The sequence below is a fragment of the Onychostruthus taczanowskii genome, unplaced genomic scaffold (genome assembly GCF_017590055.1).
Source record: "Onychostruthus taczanowskii isolate IOZ18803 unplaced genomic scaffold, ASM1759005v1 scaffold39, whole genome shotgun sequence".
Taxonomy (NCBI): domain Eukaryota; kingdom Metazoa; phylum Chordata; class Aves; order Passeriformes; family Passeridae; genus Onychostruthus; species Onychostruthus taczanowskii.
The window spans coordinates 3,920,696-3,942,287 of record NW_024501348.1 but is presented as its reverse complement, the minus strand read 5'-3'; the positions used below and the strand labels follow the sequence as shown (position 1 = coordinate 3,942,287).

Sequence of the window (21,592 nt, the reverse complement as noted above, 5' to 3'; positions counted from 1 at the left end):
ACAGCTAGACATTTTGAGAAAAAGCATCTCTACTATTTAAAAGCAGTCTTCCCTGCTAAGTGAGAATCTGCACACAGCAAATAAATATCCTTCACATTCTCTACTTTTAAGGTTATTTAAATTGTAGATCATTGGGAAAAGCAGTTAATGTGCTTAAGACTCTCTTATTTTTTCATGACCATCATCATAATTTAGGAAAACACAAGGTATATCTCAGACCATTGTTCTAATAAACCTGAAATTAAAGAGAAGTGCTGCGAAGCAGGTCTGCCTTTTTAAAACACACAATATTAGGGCTTTTCAGTTCAACTGCTTGTTTCACAAGAGACAAACAACAAAGTACTCTCTTGTTTAGCTGATTTAATGTGTTGCAGGGGTTTTGTGTTAGAGGGTTTTGGGTTTTTTTTTCAAACTAACTACATTGATGTAATGAGAGGAGATTGAGGGAGAGCACAAGCTGAAATTCTTGCAAACACAACACAAAAAGAGTTAATCTAAGCATCATCCTGATGCTTGGAAAGGCTGGACTATGATAATACACAGGAGACAATTACCAAGGCTCAGCTGATAAGATGCAACTCACTAAGGTGCAATAATGCAATTTCTTTCAAATATGTGCACTGAACAGGAGTGTCAGTATTAGGTCACTGAGGTTACAGAAACCCTGCCTTTCTCTGGGATGCAATAGTATCTTTTTTCTTTATGTTTATTCTTTGTCGTGCAGTCTTCATCTTTATCAGGCTTATTCTAAAAGTACTTCCCAGATCATAAGACCAATTCTTTTTAATTCAATGACAAAACTCCCTCCAATATCAAGAGTGAAACAACTGAAGCCCAGATAAAAGCAATTGGCCATTCATCCGTAACGGGACTACATCTGGGGTGAAACAGCAGCTATTTTGCAGTTAACACTTCTATTGCAAACTGATCTATGGATGGAAATTCTCAACTCAAAACACAGGGGAATTTACATAGATGGAAAATAATCACACTGACTAAAATCTGGCAAACTCCCCAGAGGTAACTCCTTTATTCAGATGAAAAATGCACAAGATTGTTTACAATTGTTCAGGATCTCAATTACATATGCTATCTAAAAGACATGTCCAACAGCTGACAGAACTCTAGTCTCATGCTACTGAATAAATAATCCTCCTATATGGGTTTTTTTCACTATTTGAGTGAGTAGGGAACTATAAATGCAAGGGCTGTGTGGTCGTACCTTTGCGATTTGGTTCAGTTTGTAGCACTGCTGCCCAGGCTGTAAACTGTGGTAAGATCACACACAACTGCAGCACAGGTTTAGTTATGTCTGCATTTCAAGACTTAAAGACGAATCTGTAAATGAGAACAGAGGACTTGGAAATTACAGACAATCCCTGTTCGCATTGTTTCGAGCTGCTATGTATTTGAGATCAATATTTTAACTTGGGCTCCTTATTTGTCTGTAAGACATCAATACAAAGGTATACCTTCTATTTCTGTAAATGTTGTTTGCCTGTGTCAAAACAACATGCAACTTCTGTAAATTCTGTACCACTACTTCAGCCACATCTGTAGTATTTTGCTGTCAAATGCCCAACGGATCCACTGGCTGATTGGCAGATCCCAGAGTGTTGTGATCAGTGGCACAGGGTCTAGTTGGAGGCCTGTCACTAGTGGTGTTCCCCAAGGTTCAGTAGTGGGCCCAGTGTTGTTTAATTTACTCCTCCATGACTTGGATGGAAGGGCAGAGGCCTCCTCAGCAAGTTCACTGATGACCCAAAGCTGGAGGAGTAGCTGATAGCCCAAAGGGCTCTTCAGCCCTTCAGAAGGACCCCAACAGGCTGGAGAGAGGGGCACAGAGGGACTTTCTAAAATTTGTCAAAGGGAAACATGCACAGTCCCGCACGTGGGAAGGAATAACCCCATGTGCCACTACAGGCTGAGGGCTGATCTGATGGAAACCAGCTCTGCAGAGAAGGAGACCTGGTGTTTCTGCTGGAGTACAAGCTGTCCACGAGCCAGCAGCGCCCTTGTGGCCAAGAAGGCCAATGGTATCCTGGGGTGCATTAGGAACAGCATTGTCAGGAGGCCGGGGGAGGTGATCCTACCTCTCTACTCTGCCCTTGCAAGGTCACATGAGGAGTGCTGTGCCCAATTCTGGGCTTCTTAGTACAAGAGAGACGTGGGGCTCCTGGTGCAGGTCCAGTGCAGGGCAAGAAGCATGACTGAGAGACTGGAAAGGAAAGGCTGAGGGAGGCCTGTTCAGCCTTGAGAAGGGAAGACTGAGAGGTGTCCTCTTCAATGTCTGTAGGTATCTAAAAGGAGATATCAGAGGTTGGAGCCAGGCTTTTCTTGGTGGTGCCAAGCAATAGGACAAGACACTGGGCAGAAACTGATGCACAGGAAGCTCCATCTGAACAAGAGGAAGAACTTTACTGTGTGAGTGACCAAGCACTGGAATGGATTGCCCAGAGAGATTGTGGAGTCTCCTTCACTGGACATATTCAGGAACCACCTGGATGTAATCCTGTGCCATGAGCTCTAGGATGACTGCTTGAGCAGGGAGGTTGGACCAGATGACCAACCCACTGTGGTCTCCTCCCAACCTTACCCATTCTGTAGTGCTGTAATTCCTTTTTGGATTACTGAAGAAGAAAATTTTCTTTACCTAAAAAGTTGAAACCATCATCAATGCCTGCTTTTAATCTCAGTGTGGTGGGGAAAGCAGGAAGCCCATTGTTGTCACATTAGAACTGCAGTAATGAGATGCTCAGTTAATCAAATCAAACAGAATTTCAGTCAGTGCTGATAACTCAGGAACTGTCTTTATACAGTCTAAAGTTAAAGATGCTTCTTTTAAAACTCTGGGCAACAATTTCAAAACCTGTTGTATTCCAAAGTTTCTTCAAATGACTTTAGATTCTACCCAAAGTAACAACTGAAGCAGACAAACCAGGAATATTTCATTCACAGCTTGTGTTTCACTGAGCAGAAGCTACTGTTCTACACAGGACAGTATTTAAGATAAATACCTCTCTCCCAAGAGTGCTAAGTTATTATTTTCTGTCCCATACTTCATTAAATTTTATTTTTGTTGGATGAATGCACTTAGTAGCAGTCAATTGCCATGTGTGATGGAGTAAAACTTACCTGGAAGACCTGTACTTTATTTATGAAATATCAGCTTTCTAGGATTTTCTATATGCATTTGAGAGCAGCATAAACAGTGACATATTTATATATTACATTATTTACAGAGCAATTCAGGTAGTTATTTCCATAGTACAAGAACTTCTCTCATTTTCACATAGCTGAAATATGATAGAACTTTTCTAAATGTTAGAAAATTATTTCAATTCCACAATGGGTCAGCCATTCTTTAATAATTTGCTATTAACTGCTACTAACTTTTTAGAAATAGCTTTTTTGCTGGCTCATATTTTATAACCTTTTCATGTTTCAATCAAATAATCTATGATGCAATATATTAAACATAACAGCACTGACAGTTTGGTATCTGAAATCACAGATAACTAATCAACCAATACTCCTTTATTAATGGGAAATTAAAAATGTGTTGCATTTTGTTTCTGAATCACATGCTAGTACTGTACATGTGTAAACTCCAGCAGAAGTCATAAGAATACTCTTATAAAAATAACCTTCCTATCAAATAATTGGCAGTTTTTAAAAGAACTTTTATATAAATCTTTCATATTACATTATCCTGTGACTTAAATAAATTGCAAACAAACATGAAATGTTGTAATCAGCTGATTATCTGAAGTAAAGAGAAGTATTTCTGTCTATTCTCTGAAATAGTTATGTTGTCACTGAAGACATTCCATTTTCAAACGCAAAAATTTGAACAGATAATTCTGATTTCATGAAACACTGAGAACTTATCAGTTGAGTATATTTTGCATAAAAACCCCATATCCCTAAGATTCTCCCTATTCACCCAATGTTTTCATTAATGTGACATGCAGATGTCTAAAAGTTAAATGGGCCATTATTAGCACCCTGGAATATGCAAGCAATATCTGAATTAATTGTTTCATCATATTGAGTTGCCTGTGGCACCAAGAAAAAGAAAAGCTAAATGTCAATATTTCACACCGTCAACTGAAATGAGTCCCAGATGTTAAAACACCAAGCAATCTAAAAATCATTCATTTCATCCTGACCAAAAACTTTTCCAAAGCAAGCTTAATCCCCTCCCCAGCACAAATAAACATGGAAATAACCCTTATTTAATATGTGCAGTGACTGAACTAGGCAAATAGCAGGACCAATGTAAAGATTTTCATGTCTTCTGCCATTAAAACTCACTGGTTTTGATTAAGATTTTAACGGTTTTAAAGACAATACCAAAAATCCAATACCAATTTTACTTGTTTACTCACAAGTAAAAATGTCAGGCTTTGTTTTTCTCTAAGAAAACAAGTACTGTTTGTCATTGTGCACAATTCTAAAGTCGAAGAAAGCTTCAGTTGTTATCATTTTGTCTAAATCAATGAAGAACAGTTTTAGGAATTTAAGCTAATACAGCCTGCCTACTCTCAAAAACTTACTGCCAAATCCAAGTGGGACTTTTTTTCAGAAATTTGAGGAAACTTAATTTAAGAATGAATAAATTCATAATATAAACATCTGCCATTGTTTTCAGTACAACACTAATTACAACAGTTGCTTATCTTTTGGATGAACAAGTTCTAGAGAATATAGAAAGGCTTAGCCCCAGGAAGTGTCAAGAAATATCAGAGGACAGATTAACTGCTAAGGGACATTCACATGAGTGCTACAGATTCAAAAAGGGAAGAGATTACATACCCCTCTCCACCAATTCTTGTTATCTTTAGACGAAAATCAACTGAGTTCAGGCTGGGTGGCTTCCATTTCAAAATATCATCACATCGACCAGGCTTGTATTTCTGAAGTAAATTAAAATGCAGTTTAATTATGCTTATTGGTTTTCACTGGTTTTAAAAGTAACAATTCAGCCTTTCAGACTCTATTAGCTGTCTCTAATGAATAACAATAGTTAGTGACTGAAACAACGAATACCATTACCATGGAGGTAGTTTGCTTCACTACTTTGCTTCTCCCTTTTAAAACTGCTTAACACTGTAGCTCTGCCATTGCATATAATAAAAAGCTGAGAATGGTAATAAAAATTAGCATACTTCATTATCTCTCTCTGGCTAATGGAAAATTTCAGGAAAGAAAATAAGACAGCACAGAAAGAGACAAAAACACTCATAGGACATACGGGAAAGACAAATTTAAAGTTATCTCCACATTTTGGAACTATTTTATGAACAATATTTTTGTTATCCATGCTGTTGGCTGACAAAACATGAAAAAGGCAAAAGCCACCATACTGCCAGATCTCCAAAAGACTCATCAGAAACATGTTCTTTCATAGCAAAGGAATTTAAGTTATGTGAAGATTAAAGAACATCATTATATATCAGAACATAAAAAATAGAGCATCTCTTGCTAAAGAGGGTATGCATTTGAAACACAAGTTGAAAGGCACAATTTTCTCTTTAATTTGAACTTTAGTTTCTCATGGTCTCTGCTATTATTTGCTTTCATTTACTAAGCTGCCATTTTGTTCATCCTCACCTACCAGTGAGAGTTAACTTGTTGACCCCATCCTTATCAAATATCTTTCATAGCAATGGAGAAAATATGAGTTAACATGAATAGGGCAAAAGTAAAAGAATTATTTACAGATGCATAGAATGAGAAAAAAATACTTCTTTATTTATATACAGTGAGAAAATTTAAGCAATTTTATATGAAAAATAGAATTAATCAAGAATGTCCACTGTCTTTTGGTAACAGAACAGTCATCAGCATCATACTGCATTCCTGCTTTGTAAAATATTTTCAAAATACAGACTTTACTGATGATAAACCGAACAGTTCTAAATCTAAAACGACAAAAGGAAATGAATTTTCTGTTTGCTGATGGAAGAATGTAAAGTTACTCCTTCCAAAACAAATGCAGAGTATCTTACCTACCATTTCTTGATGAAAAGCTGGTCATTAATTCTTAAGGATGCAAAAAGGATGGACCAACCTCTCTAAATCACAGCAATGAAATTCTGAGGAAAAGCTACATCTCATCTATATAAAAACCTTCCTCACCAGAGCTCTTATATCCTGACTCTGACAACAGCCAACAGCACGTGCTCGGGGAAGATGGAAAGCAAGGCTATTTTATATTATATTTTTTATTACTACTCCTTGAGAAACTATCCATTTTGAAGCTCAGAGACTTCCTGATGTGGATATAATTTAAATGTGATTCTTACATATTTAGTTATTTTCAGTTTCTCTGCATGAACTTAAAGAACCCCCCAGTAAGATCATGTAAACCCCCATCAGCTGTAAAAGCCCATGGCACAATCTTTCATGCACAGCCTGATTACCTTGCAGGAATAAAACCACTACCTTTTGTGTTTTTTGAACAAGTTTTTGTTGTTTTTGAAGATTTGAACTTCCCAGGGATCATAGCAGAAGAGATGCTTAACAATCAAACCCCACTGTTTCCCTGCACATCATAATTTCATCTGCCTCCATATGCACAGAAATGCACTCAGCCCAGAGGCGATCATTTTATATGTACTGCTACAATTTTTTTTCCACTTACATTACTCTACATTCATCTACATAAAAGTTTATGCACTCTTTTGTCACTCAGCCACCCAGTCTTGCAAGAGCTTACTATAATTCTCCACATTTAGGACCAGCCTTGGCTGATCCATCAAGAAAACATCACTGAATGGTTCATCCAATTTTCAAACTTGCTTACATGCAGTACAGGTGCCTCCCTTTCCTGGTGAGGACTGAACAGTACCCTGTCCCCTCACTCCTTTATAACCAATTAGGTATCTCTGCAAGAACATTTTAAGTCTTACATTACTTTAGTTTCTTCAAGAAAATTTTGACAATAGGCTTTCTGGAAATCTTAACCAGAAAAACCACATGATCCTTACTTAATTGCATTTTGAACCCTTTGTTGGAGGGGCATAACCTTCTTTTCAAAAAGGTATGTAATTTTCACTAACTATATAAATTATGTTCACCCAGATACCAACTGCTATATTCCTTATTGTTTCTATTCCTTTGTCCACGATACCAAACTTACAGGACTTATTTCTTCCCTGATCTTCCACAATACCTGTCCTCACCCCTGGTTTTCTTTTTAACTGGTATTGTATTTTCTACCTTACATGCTTAGGTACTAATGTAGATTTTTCACATAGGATCTACTATCCAATTTTTCAAGCTCTTTTTCCTAGACTGACAAGTTACATCCTCCTAAAAGTTAGTAAGAAACCAACTTCACAAGAGACAGGAACAATTACTCCAAGATCAGTAATAAAAAGCAATGTTTTGACACAATCTATCTGCATACCTGTAATTACACTGTGTGATCCACAATTTTGACTGAAGTTTAAAATTAACTGGCTGGCTTACTTGAAGGAAATGGGGGAGGATTTGCTCATTAAGATGGAGATATTTTCTTTACCTTGAGAACCAGCACAGTGTGAGACAAGACTCAAATAAACATTTTATACTATTAATATAAAAATAATCTCTAGCACACCTTAAGTTAGTCAAAGATATCTCACTTAGAAAGCAATAACAATAAATATATCCTTTTATATACTTTTGACTATTACATTTAGTTTTGACCACTGTCAAACAACAGTCTTCTCACTTCTCAGCAATTTGTTGATACCAAACACCTGGTAAAGGTAACAGGTAAATTACAGCTATCTTTCGAAGTTAAAAAACCTTAGATAAGTCATCAGAATTCAATTTATACAGCTCCTCCCTGGCCTCCCCCAGCTTCTGTTACTATGAAAGACAGAAATTCACAGAAGTCTTGCTCAAAAGGAGAATTCATTCAAAGGCCATATTAATAATCCCTAAGAAAGAGATTAATTTTTAACAGGTGAGTCCACATACATAAGACAGCACTAGTAAGTTATTGAGTTTGAATACTAAGTGCTAAATCAAATTCTTTAAATATAAGCTGAAGCCAAACAAGAATTTTGCTTGTTAAATATATGGAAACTTCACCTTAGATGAATCACTGCATACTGCAGACCTGTTCTGCGTGAAGTTACTCTTTATTTTAATTCCAAACCAAAATGTGAAGCAATCTGTTTGAGATCGAACTACACCCTAGCATTTTAAATATAGCATTCATAGCAATGATATCCTCATCACCACTCCCCAACAAATATCTGTGTACACGACTACTTCTAAAACACATCAGATCCCCTGTCATCTCAAATACAAGCTCATGCTTCAATCTGAAACCTGTCAACCTAGTCTAAGCACAAAAATTAGAACTCCAAAAAGGTACATTGACAAATCAGAAACTATCTCAAATAGCTTTAAAGGACTGGACTAGGTGGCCTCCTGAAGTCCCTTCCAATCTAAATTATTCTGCAAAATTGTGTCTCTCGTCGCTTGCTTGTTCTTTTAGCAGCCATATTGGATGCATTTTAGTTTCCAAAACCAACGAACATTCACAATAAATACCCTGGTTGATCCAGTTTACTATATTTTAATTGCGATAGCTCAGCAGCTCTCCTGCATGCAAACTGGATTCCAACAATGTAACACCAAATTGGAAGTTTCCCTTCAGGGACACATCTAATGCTCTTCATGCCAAGTACAGACACCAGAGGCCAAGGCAAAGCTAGTCCATTGCATTGCTACCTTGCACCTATGGAAGACAAGCAAACCTGAGCTGTAAAGGTACCCTGCAGGATCCTGAACTGCTGCTTCAAAGAAATAATGGTATCAGTGCCTTCAGTTAGCTATGAACCCTGAGCTCTCCAATTTTTACAGTTTTTTTAACATATTTTTTACATCCACTCACCATGTACCCAACATTTCTTCTATCTTTTCAGTAGTAGTAGTAGTCTTTGTATAAATGCCCTATCTTCTCTGGCCATTCTCTACTGGCAAAACCTCGTGCCCTTCTTGCTTTCATGAAGAGGATGAAGATCAGCGACAACAGATGTGTGAGAAGCAACATCACAAATGTGACCCTACTATGGCAATCTTGAACTTCAGGCAAGAATATAATAATGACCCCTAAAACTCAGGTGCACATCCAACACCCTGGGACGAAGAATCATCACTGAAGACAGCTCAACAGAAAGCCCATCCTACGGCATCCCTCCTAGGCTGCTAAATCCATTGATTTCTCACCTCAAACACAATTCCAAAGGCTCAAGTGGGTCTAGTCAAACCACTATGAGGGTTTTGTTAGACCCTTGTTAGAACCATTTTAGCACTGCAGGGTACAGTTATGGGTTGCTGGTTATGTTGAGTCTCAATCCCCTGTCCTGGCCCAGAGTACTAAGTCTAGTTCCCTGCTTCCTCCACAGATGCCCAAAGAGCGGTCCACTCTTTTCTCATCTCCCATCAGATCAAGAGAAAGGCTTGCCCTGAAAGCCTCAGGTTCTGTTAGTTTAACTTTTGCTGACACATTTCTTGTCAGCTGCAGATAGCCTCACACACAGGTTTGGGATTTGCCTAAAGGCATGCGTCAACATTTGCATTCAGTGGATGGCACAGCTGAAAGCTGAAAGGCTAGACAATGGAGATATCAGAGGCCCATAAGGAGGATGAAGTTTAACTCCAAATAGCTGCTTCCACATGGGATAGATGTTTCTGCTTAGTATTTTGTAGAAGGAAGAGCGGGGTTAGTTTCTGGGACTGCATTCTGGGCAGGCAGTCTGGGGTGTGGGGTGGTGTTGACTCACCATGAAGACACCCACCTGGAAGGCTGAGTGACTTCAGCCTAAAGTCTAGACAAAACAAACAGTTTCTCCTAGCGACTGAAAAGGAAGAGGTGGTGGGATGATCAAGAGTGAAGTTCGTGTCTTATCAAGAAGAGGAAAAGAAGGTTTCCTTTACAAGGGTGGATGTCTCACTATCCTACGAAGTCTAACCAGCCAGCTCTACCTCCCATAACCCTTCTTAAATACCATCCTCCTGAAGTGCGAACAGCAGCTAACACAGACCACCTTACATTTCCCTTCCTCCGTATCTTCCCTCGCTCCTTCCAAACAACAGAAAGCCAGCAAATAACCCAGCTCTTCATTTTCTCCTAAGTGGCTGCTTGTCAGCTCTAATTTCTCCTCAGTAAACTGGTCAGACCTAGCCCTGCAAAGTATCCAAAGGTTGCAAAGCTGGCAGCTGTAGACACACACTACATTAGAAAGAAAGCTAAAATAAAGGGTACAGAAAGCTCAGGGAAGGTTTGTTTGCATTGTATGCTTGCCCAAGAGGTATGAAAGGTTGAGTACCTTTGAGGAGTGACAGCAGAGCAGGTGAGAGGGGATGGGATTGACCAAGACTGGGAATCTACTGGAGTTCTTTTAAATCATTAAATGTAGTTTGCCACGTTAACTACGACAATTTATAATGACAACAAATCTGCTTCTCTTACAATGCAAAACAGTGTTAAATGTTTTATCTGAAGAGCACTACTTAATTCTGAGGCCTCTTAATCCATAGAGCAGCTGCTGGCCTGCCCAATCTAATAGCCGGCATTCAGCTGGGTAAACATAAAGACGGAATCATTACCCAAAATGTGTTTTTATTTTCTTGCACTACAGACCCTGAATCATTTTAAAGAACCAAAAGGATTGATTACAATCAATCATTTCAAGCTAGACTTTATAAAGAAATGAGCTGAAGACACTGAAGTTGCTAGCATTGTTGACAGATTATGTGAATAAATCACAACAATGGATCAAGAAACCACAAGATCAAAGCAACCATTGAGTCAATTGTATATTCATAGATTTTTAAGACTGGAAACCATTACTTGGCTCATTGAGTTGGCTCTGTTGCATAAAGGACAGAAAACCTTGAACAATGTTTACATCAAGCTTATAACTCCTATTCAAACTACAGTAGTGTTTGTCTCAAGTTTATAATGCCTATTCAAAATTCAAGACACCTTTATGAAAAATACCACATAATGAAGAAATCACAACATGTATCTTAGGGAAGTTACCACTGCCGTTTATTATAGCTGTGCTTAAAAATGCTTATTTCGACACTGAGTCTTGTTAATGCCTTGCTTTAGACTGAAGCCTGGCTCTCCATATAATTACTTCCCTTTTTAAGATAAAATGAGTAAGTCGGAGTCTTGCTGCATGGATAATTTCCCCATTGGCTAACATACACATCATCATAGTGTAATTTCTCAACAGCCTTTAGAAGAGTAGGCAACAGAACTGAATCTACTATTCCAATATTTTCATCGCTTACACATACAGCAGAACACAAAGTGTATTTATGTCCTTCTGCATTGCACTGAGAGGTATTGCTAACTATCTCAAATAATTCTTTTCAGATTCATGACTTTAACTGGGATTTAACACACTCCTGGAAATACAGCCCACTTTTGTCTCTATTCAAGCACCATCACAAGATCAAATGATCCACCTTAGCCTATATGATTGATTTTTCAGGAAAACAGGTAAGTTTGCTTAAAAGTTCAAAATATGAACAACACGACCATAAAAACAAGCAAAATCCCAACACTATTATTAAAACCCTTAAAGTCTTCATGGTAATGTGCTTCTTTAACTGTCACCAAAAAAAAATAACCAAAACCAAATACAAGCAAACAAACAAACAAAAACCTAAACAAAAAACCAACCAAACAAAGCAAAACAAAAAAAAAAAAAAAAAAAAAGGAAAAAAACCCCAAACACAATCAAACTAAAATCTACTTGTAAAATCTATTAGCAGTTAAACTGTGACCCTTAGCTCCTTCAAAAATTCAGCCTTCTGTCCATTACAGCTTCCCTTCTCAGTTCCAACTCCTGTTCCTCAAAGTGCCCATACAAACAACCTACAGTCTCCGCACAGTTCCCGCAGACCACAACTGTAATTCCTTATTTATTACATTCTGTTTTCTTTGCCAGGGAAAAATCTAAGTAAAAGGGAATGTGGCACCAAAAGTTTCTTGATCACTGATGAATTAATGCTTGTTCTTGCTGTATATTGAGCAGGACACTGGGAACTGGAAGAAAGGAATGTACAGTCTGGTCATAGACCCACTGCACTCCCTGGCTGAGGAGCCTGGCTGAGAAAGTCCAGCTTTTCTCATTGATGCCAGAGCCAAACCAGTTATTTGAAAAAACTGCTTTGAGAGCAGCAGGATCACCCCAACTCACATCTTCAGAGCTGAAGGCAAACAGTGCTGTACACTATGGCTTTGATAGTGTTTGCTGATGGTCACTGGTCATCAGCAAACCAGCTTCAGAGATTATTCATCCCACCCACAGGGAAAGCTACTTTGAATGTTGGTGGTCTAGGAGAGAAAGGAGAATAATGTCCAAGAGCAAATGCCTCCAGATTCGAACAACAGAGTGTGTGACTGATATAGAGAAAAAGTGAATAAAATTGGTGCTTTGATCTGAAGTAGACATCGGAATAAACACCTAGACAACACTTTCTACTTAGACTGAAGACCAGGCAGTAAGAGACAAATATTATTGTTCATTCTGCACTAAACCATCATATTTACTTCTCATTCAAAATACATCAGAGCTGGCCAAACTGACTATATGTCTACACCAAATAAATTCCACATACCATGGAGGCAGAAAGAGAACTCTTCGAATGCCGGAAGAATTCAGAGGCATCCAAGAAACTTCTATGAATGAATGCAATAGATGAAACTTTTGACAAATGCATTTCAGCAAGGGAATGACACATGCACCACTTCCAAAGAAAAAAGGTGTCTCTAAAAAAACTCTTATCAGGATTCTTTTGTTCTTTAAAAACCAAATCAAATGTACTCATCTCTTTCTTGTAGAAATTTGACATACTTTCTGTATAAACTCCGAAAATAGTAAAGCAGGCATTTCTTTTAATAAATGTGAGTCAACTGTTCCTGTATTTGTAAAGGAAATCCAGGGAGATGTGATTTGTACTCCTAAGAGTGATCGGGGTAAGAGATACTCCTGGATAAACTGGTGCTTTCCAGACATCTATCAGTTCTGAAAGGTATTTTCATAGTTGAGACAAAACACAATAATCTAAACACAGAATGGAAAACATGTAAGAACACAAAATGGCTGCAAACTTCATACAGTTCCAAAACACAATTCAAATGCTTTCCAATTTCATGCAGTTTTCATATGTTCTACCAAACCCTCCACCAAGCACATCCTGCGCTCTAACCATGGAGAGACTGCCATGATGCCCTAACTAAAAGATGACCAAAAAAAAAAAAAAAGCTAATTAATTTCCTTTATAAAACTCTTTTAATGAAAAAAAATTAATAAATGCTGCTTTTAATGCTTAGTGTTCTAAATTACTGATTCAAACCACCTGAACAATCAAAGAGCTACAGTCCTCATTAAACATCAGCTTTTTGCCTGGTTCAGTGATTTGACCAGAATAGACACACTGAAGTCCAACAAATATTTGATCAGCTTGAAAATAAGGCTGTTAATGAATTCCAGACATTATACAAAGTAATGTTGTCACATCATTGAAAGCAAATCTGCAACAGTAACTTTAGAGACTCAAAAAGATGGAGAAAAGACAAGCTCCTCGGCTCAACTCAAATAATATAGTGTCCATGTTTAAGCCAAAAGGATGATAGAGCCAACTCCAGATAACAGTTTTAAATAACTCATTACTTGACAGTGAAGTTTCCATGTTGCTTTAATTCCATATAGTCAAACAAATTTGTGTTAATTCTCTCATTCCTCCACTTTAAAAATCAAAATAGGGAAAAATTAATGTGTTTTAAGATACAATCACATCTGTATTCCAGAAATTTTTCCTTTAGAAAGTTAAAGAATTAAGTAGGAATAATATTTTTTAATGCAGTAAGACTGGTTAGCTGTGAATAACTGTTTTGGAACATCTGTTTAAGAAAATGTTATTGTACCACAATCTGTCTTGCCTGAAAATGTGACTTGAAGCTATATGAAGTAGAATGAAAGCTATTATAATCAAAATTACCTATGAAGCTTAACTGTCATACCAGACTAAGAAGCAAAACATGCACCCATTTAAATACTGTTAGATTATGTTTTATGCTAAGGATTTTAACACTTGAATGCGAATCAGGTTTAGAAGGTTAACCTGTATGGAGAAATTATTTTGTTAATATGTTAATAGAAAACTGCTTTTTCCAAAAGAGCCTCTGATCCTCAAGCTAATGTAATATTTATATTGGACTTCTTTCATAATTAGTGGGCTAAACGTCTTCTCCTCTTGCACTTTAATTTAGCTTTATACCTCCAGCTTCATTAAACATCTTGTTTCACGGCTATACTAATAGCTTTTCTCAATATTCCATTAAGCAAGGAGAAAAATATGAGGACATTTTATTCATAACTAGCATCATTTACATATTAATAATATTAATATTTGATAAATGTAGTTCAGATCACAGCTAAAACTCGATAGCAATCAAAACATAGCAGCCACAAAATTTTTTTCCTCCTCCCCCCAGCACACTACTAGGAGCAGAAGAAACCTATTTTGGATCATTTCTGTCCTTTCACTGGATATAATGGTCTGCACCAAGAAACTCCAATACATGGGTTTGAAGCAAAACCAAAAAAATAAATGGCTTCAAACCATTGGCTAATGCATATGTGATCCAAAATGGACCAACTGGCATCTGCCATTGATTATGAACTCTACTTCTGGCAAATTAAGGTAACTGTTGTAGAGCTACATAGCTTCTACCTTTGTTACAAATAATCTCTTTACTATAGTGCCTACAGTCAAAGGAATTGGTGATGGTCCATGGTCCATGGTTGCTACTTAAGACATTAGATTTATATTGCTATTGATTATTTTGTAATCTTCTTATTTTTCACCATCACTAACCTCATTTATAACTTCATTGCATATGTGCTATGTAAGTCCTCTGAAAAAATAACACAATAATAACAACACTCAAGATACTTCAATTGGTCTTCCCTTAATGTATTTCATTCTACACTGCATTTTCCATCACTAAGTTAAACTGAGATGGCCTCAGCATGTAGCAGCAGTGTAAACTGTCACCAGGAACTACTATATTTGCTTCTCCAGATGAAATTTTGTTTCAAATTCAGTTTCACAACTAATTAACAGCCTTAACCAGAAATTAATACAATGGAAAAGCCCTTATCTATGTAACTTTTTCCTCAGCCATACATTGTTAATTTCTACCTGTCTAGAAACACACATAAACAAGCCCAAAGGTAAGAAGCTAAATGATTTAAAACAACTGTCCATAAACTGTTGGGAGAACCAAGATAAAACAGCAGCACTCCTGGCTCACTCCTTTACTGGTTTTTCTTTTTCTCTCTGCCCCAGCAACACCACAAATCTTTGAAAGACTCTTAGGGAGATCATCTTCCCTCTAATCTTCCTGTCACACTTTTACTGTGAAAAAAGCCTTGGTCACATGAAGTCAGTAACATTGGAGAACACATCAGTTTTCAGTGTATAAAGTGACGTGTAGTCACTTCACTGCATCACTTGTTTTACGAGCCTTACTGTTTATGTCTCTTTACAAGTTTAAAGTGTTGTACATACCAGCCAAAACCCTGTCTCATTTCTCAAACCTTATGGTACCAATCTCTCTTCACCTTCTGTCGCTTCATTTTTACCACCTCAAGCTTAAGTGTAATCACCTTAAGTGTCATCACTTAAATTTACATCAAAGAAAGAAGGAAGTCAGTCTCTTAGAGGACTTCTTTCTTTTTGGCTAGTTAGTTTGTGATTAATAAGCCCCTAGAAGTCCGACAAAAACTCGGTTGGATCAGTGGAAAGTATTCAGTGCTCCAAGTCTGACAGCCATAGCATCCTGGTATAACAAAAGAATCTCCATGAACTGAGCAGCAGTGCTTTTGGCTGACTCACTACAATAACCCAATTTGGAAGCTGGGTAATTTATCAGTATTAGAGGCCACATTTGCAGAAGCTCCAACCTGTAAATTTAAGCCTTCATTATAACATCAGTTTTGTTGACATTTTTAGTAAGCTATGATGATAATCAGTATACCAGGAATAACATTTCAGAAAATCCCCTCAGAGCCCAGGAAGATTAATGAAAACTACGAAACTTAAACAAAAAAAAATAATGCAAAAATATAGTTCAAAATACTTCTTGTTGAATGCAATCTTAAAAAAAAAAATAATGTAGCCTTACATCAAAAGGCAATCAGTAGGCTGGAACTTTTAGCTAGTCTGAACATAAGGAGAAATGTGCAACTACTAAGAATCTGCAGCATGTTGGTCTCAGACACAGTCCAATTTCTCTTTATAATTCCAGTGATAAAAAGCCCCTCGAGCTGAACAGATACGCCTGAAAGATGATGCACAGAATTGCCAGCAGGATTTTTTTCTGAATGTTGCTAAATGTATGCTACACAAAATTGTCATTAAGGGCTAGCTTATTATATCTTACAGGGCTACAAATCTCCTTGAATTAAATATTCATGAGTCTTGCTTGGAATACTGAATCCTGTGGTATTTTATAAGAAACAATAGAAACTAGCCTTTTCAACTCCGTACTCCAGTATATAAATTATAAAATTGTGAGTTTCAATCATATTAAATTCATCATTAGCCACTGACATGAAAATAGCAAATTTTCCACATATTTCACATCCTTATTTTCAAAAGGAAACATTCATACAACATGGGAGTTAAGTCCCACCAGTAGAACTCAGCAAGCGCTCCACAGTGCTCTCACTTGGCAAGTAGCAAGCTGATGTGCTCAGAGATGAAAAGCAAAGTGGGGAAAAAATGTATATTGAAAAAAAAATCCGTATGTACTTTCTCTTTCAAGTCTTCTACAAGACTAATACAACTTAAAACTGCACTTTCAGGAGACTAATTTGGATAATGAGCAGGGAAAAATCCTCATCTAAGAAAAAACATACCACATCAAATGAGAAAATGATGGGATCCTGCCCACTCTTTGTGTGAAACTAATCCTTGCAGTTCTGACTTAGGAACAAACAAGTCAGCGTCTCTGGGTAAGAAGAAGTTAAGTAGAATAGGATAACTATTTGCTGAGCACTCTAAGCAAAGGGAAAAGAAATATAGATGGTATTTTAAGAACATTACTCAAAAAAAATACAGTTACTGTGAAATTAGTTGCTATCGTTCTTGGGAAGGACATTCTTCCATTAAAAGTAGTGGTTCCAATGTAAGTTGTTAATATTGCCTTGTAATCAAACTATAGTTCCTGCCACATTAGATTTTTTGCCCCTTCTACAGAGCATGACCACACAAACACCCATCAGACATGCAACACAAAATCTCTGGTGTGAATACTGGGACTGAGCAACTGCCATGAAGAACGCGTTCCAACTTCCCTGCTGTTGGCAGGGAGCATTCATTCTGTTACTGGCAGAAGGGTTAGAATCAGACTTTTTCCTCCATTCCCGTTTCTTAAATGTTTCTTCTTTAATCATACCAAACGTTTAAATGTTAATGTAGCTTTGCTTCGAGCAGACAAGCAGCTGAAGGGCCAAAGAATTAGGGGAGGGGGTAAGTGACAATTACCATTTGCCAAAACAAATGTCATCAGGTTTAGCTGCTATTTATCAGTTTAACATTTTAACAAGGAAAAAGAGAAGGAGTAGTTAAGGACAACTTTTCCATAAACAAATGTACAAGGTATTTAAAAAACAAAATTATATTTCTGAAGAAAGAGTACTGCAACTCATAGCGCCTCATCACCAGCATCCATCAAGTGAACTGAAATGTCTGATGTGCAGTCACTGGGAAATTCTGGGAGAAGAAAGCAGACAAACCTGAGACAGTTCAGGAGAAGCTTTTCTCAAATCTGATTTCTCTCCCGTGCATCCTTTTTCTTAATATCATAAAAAGACAACAGTCCTTTCCTTAATCTCTAGAACATAAAACACAACTGAGAATGCCATAGGAAAAAAATACCATCATTGATTCAAGAAAGATTCTGTGATGATATTTGGAAGACAGTTTAAAAATCTCTTCCAACCTGCAAGATAAAGTGAGTTTATCACTTCAATATAAATGTTACTAAAATAGTGAGATAATGAAGAACATGCTAGTATGAATTCTGAGCTAATAAATTAGATCTCTGTGAAACTCAATCCTACTTGTGAAACAACTTCAATAGAATCCTTCAAAATTTTTACTAAAGCACAGTGAGTGGTACAGAGATGACAACAAAGTGAACATGCTCACCAGTCATACTCCAGAAAGAATTAGAGAGCCATGTGGAACTACATCTCTCTTGACACCCGGAACAGTAAGTATCATGCTCATTTTATGAGATGTCTTGTAAAAACCTTTCTCTTGTATAGTACATCTTCAACAGAAGGAGAACATGGCTTTTATAAAACAAAATCATTCAACAAGCTAATTGTTGAAATTAAATTCTGAAGCTGGGACAAAAAATATGAATCTTAGCAGATGGGGAGTCAGTGGTATCGGTTTTGGCAGAAAGATCTAGAAATTCAGTTCAAGTGGAAATCAAAGATATTTTAGGTAAATTGAGCTATAACAATGATTGCAGTGTAAGATGAGGAAGACTATTGGGTGAAGCACCATTCTGTTTACCAAAATACTAAAAAAGGCGGATCAAAGTTTTACTTACGTTACATAGATGACACTTAGGTTATTAGGCCTTTGAGCACATTTTCTTCTCAGTTGCACAAGTGTATTTGTGCTTTCAAAATGTGTGAAATTGGGAAAAGCTTGGAAAAAAATGGGTTTCAAAAGTGGCAGCAGCTCAGGTCCTGACAACTGTTTATAACTGTTGCAAACAGACATATTACAGAATAATATGCTCCAAGAAGGTATGATAAAGGATCTAAAGCTTTAGACTCCCCTCACAACTAGGGGTAAAAGAGAAAGACCATTAAAAAACAAAATTACTCTAGGACACTAAAACCTAATTAGAACAGAGGAGTAGTACACAAAGGGAACAACACTCAGCTGTTCATTAGGAACAGAAGGAAAGCAATTTTGTCTTCGGGGTGGCATAAGAATACTTAATGGTGTTTAACTCCCTGCATCCCTCCTCCCCAGCACCCTTTGTACAGGAGGGAACAGGTCACACAGTGGTGTTCAACAACCAGTATCGTTCCCTAACCCCTCCTATTCCAGCACCTGGGGATCACAGCCATGTGCATTTAAGTAACTGCAATCTTGCAGAAGAGAGCTGTGAGCATGTGTGGCTGCAGTCAGAAATGCAAGAGAGCAGTCAAAAGCTGCCTGCAGGTGACCACGATATTGCCCTAACAGTCACTAGAGAAACTCCCCTTTATGAACAGCGGCCGAGATTTTCATATCTCAAAACCACTTCTTTCATCTCAAGAAAAAAAAAAAAAGAGGTTTTGTAATTTACCCCTAAGCCAATAAATGAATCTTAAATAGTGAGCAATATCATGACTTGAATTAAAAATTTACTGTTATTCAAAATTCCCCTCCAGTACAAAGCAGATCTCACAGTATAAAGGCATTAGCTAGACAGATAAACATTTTTTTTTCCTAAAACCAGCAAAACTCTACTTCTTTAACAGTTGTAGGCTTTTTTAAGCAACCAAGATGTGTGCAAGCAGAGCAGTATACCCAGTTAAAATCAAGCTGGAATATCTATTGTAGTAAAAAAATATTATCAAAAAAACCTTACTTACTGCATGATCAAAATTTTAATAATTTTTTTCCCCTCCATTTTTTTCCTGGCCAGTTACCATTAATATTCCTAAGAAATTAATTCATATATATTTGCAGTGAGATACTGCGAAGTTTCAGAGGTAATGGAATAACACCCACCAAATTCAATAGAGGACAGAATCCTACTTCTTTTGAAGGCCTAGGACAATATGCAAGCAAATGTCATGGAAACAGAAGGTCTCTCCATAGTAACACCACTTGTGGCATTGTAGCTAACCACTCTAAGATGCTCCAAGACAAGGCATTAGCTTAAACCCACTTTTCATTTAGTATTTGTTCCATTAACATTCCCTATATCTATCAACCGTAAAGATTTATTAAAAACATTAATAGTTCACAAGAATGCAGTATCAAAGTCAAACATAAGTGTAAGGGCAAACTAACTAACTGTGATAAAACAAGTCTGAATAACATTCTCTTTTGGGAAAAAAGCCAAGAGACTGATGGCACTGTAAAGAATAATTATATTACAGCTAATTTCTACTACAGTCTCTGACCCCACGCAACAATTGTCAGATGTGCAATAGCATCTTACATGAAACACCCAGAAGGAGCTACAGAGTAAGGCGCATAAACATAAATGCAAAATAAATTTTTAAAATATATAATTACACTTAAGCAACCCTCATTACCTGCTGTTATACAAAAATTTAAATTTTTTATCAACCCACACAACAACCAAAACTCTCAAAACCAGCTGAACAAAGACTCCAACTAGCATTGTAGATGCTCTCCATGGAGATGGACCAGCTTAGTGCATAGCAATCAGAGCCATGGGAATGATTTTCAATGAAAATTTATTTGACAAATTCGGGCCAGTTTGTGAACAATCTGTATGCAGTTCATGACTCTGACCAAAAAAAAAAAAAAAAAATCCTGATCAATTTTGTGGCAATGCTTGTTGGCCCATTTTCTGATCCGATGACCAATGCAAAGTTTCACTTCCCTGATTGTTACTAGACACAAGGACCATGGTACTAAGTGTCCCTTCCATCCAGAAACTGAAAAGGGTCAGCAGTGCAAATGGGTACAAAAACACATTACCTCTGACATTTTTGCAAGTAAAATACCAGGTCTTGCAAGCATAAAAAATAGAGCTCATTCTGCAGAAATTTTTTAAAATGCCACAAACAATCACAAAAATCATTCATCTGGCTGTTTATATGCAAATTATGAAAAGCTACATGTGTTCTTTATTGGTTCAAGTACTTAATGAAATATAAAGTTTAAACTGAATCCTGTAACAATGAAAATCATTGTGACTGTATTGCTGTAATACATAAGCTGTCTTAAAATATATTAAAAAATAACTTTACCAGTCTTTGTACATGGAAGTAGTCCCATGCTTTATATATATTTTAGAGAGTAGAGCTGTTTCTACTCAAAAATCAAACGTATTCCTCCAAAAGTATGCTATCGCTTAAAAAAAAAAAAAGCTCTGAAGGTTTCCAAAATATAATATATCCAATATCGTCCACTACATACAAGTTTGTCTTACAGAAAAATCTGTATTACTTAAAACTGATACCTTTAAAAAATATTCTGTAAATAACAAACAGAGCAAAAATCCTTTTGTCTACTGGCCTTACAGCCAGCTCTGTTAGAAGAGTAGGGGAAAGGAACTCCAAAAGCCAAATATTAATTTGCTTTGCTTGATATTAGTTGATGGTAAGACTGCTCCAAAGGAATATGCTGCCTAAAAACTAGCAAATACTGACCTCTGCCAGTCTCTTCTTCAATCAAACTCACATTTTTCCTCACCATCATATGCATCAGACAACTTGCAGAACAGATTTAAGTAGGAATGTGGAATTTTACATTTTATACTTTAAGACAAAAGGAACAACCT

At 37.0% G+C, this 21,592-nt stretch overlaps 1 protein-coding gene across 1 annotated transcript in view; it reads right to left on the bottom strand.

Annotated features, from left to right (window-relative positions):
- Window positions 1-21,592, bottom strand: part of RNGTT (RNA guanylyltransferase and 5'-phosphatase) — a 136,539-nt gene that overhangs the window by 24,842 nt on the left and 90,105 nt on the right. The window contains exon 13 of the mRNA XM_041412408.1: window positions 4,819-4,919. Coding sequence (XP_041268342.1) covers window positions 4,819-4,919 — 101 coding nt within the window. The remainder of the gene's footprint in view (window positions 1-4,818; window positions 4,920-21,592) is intronic.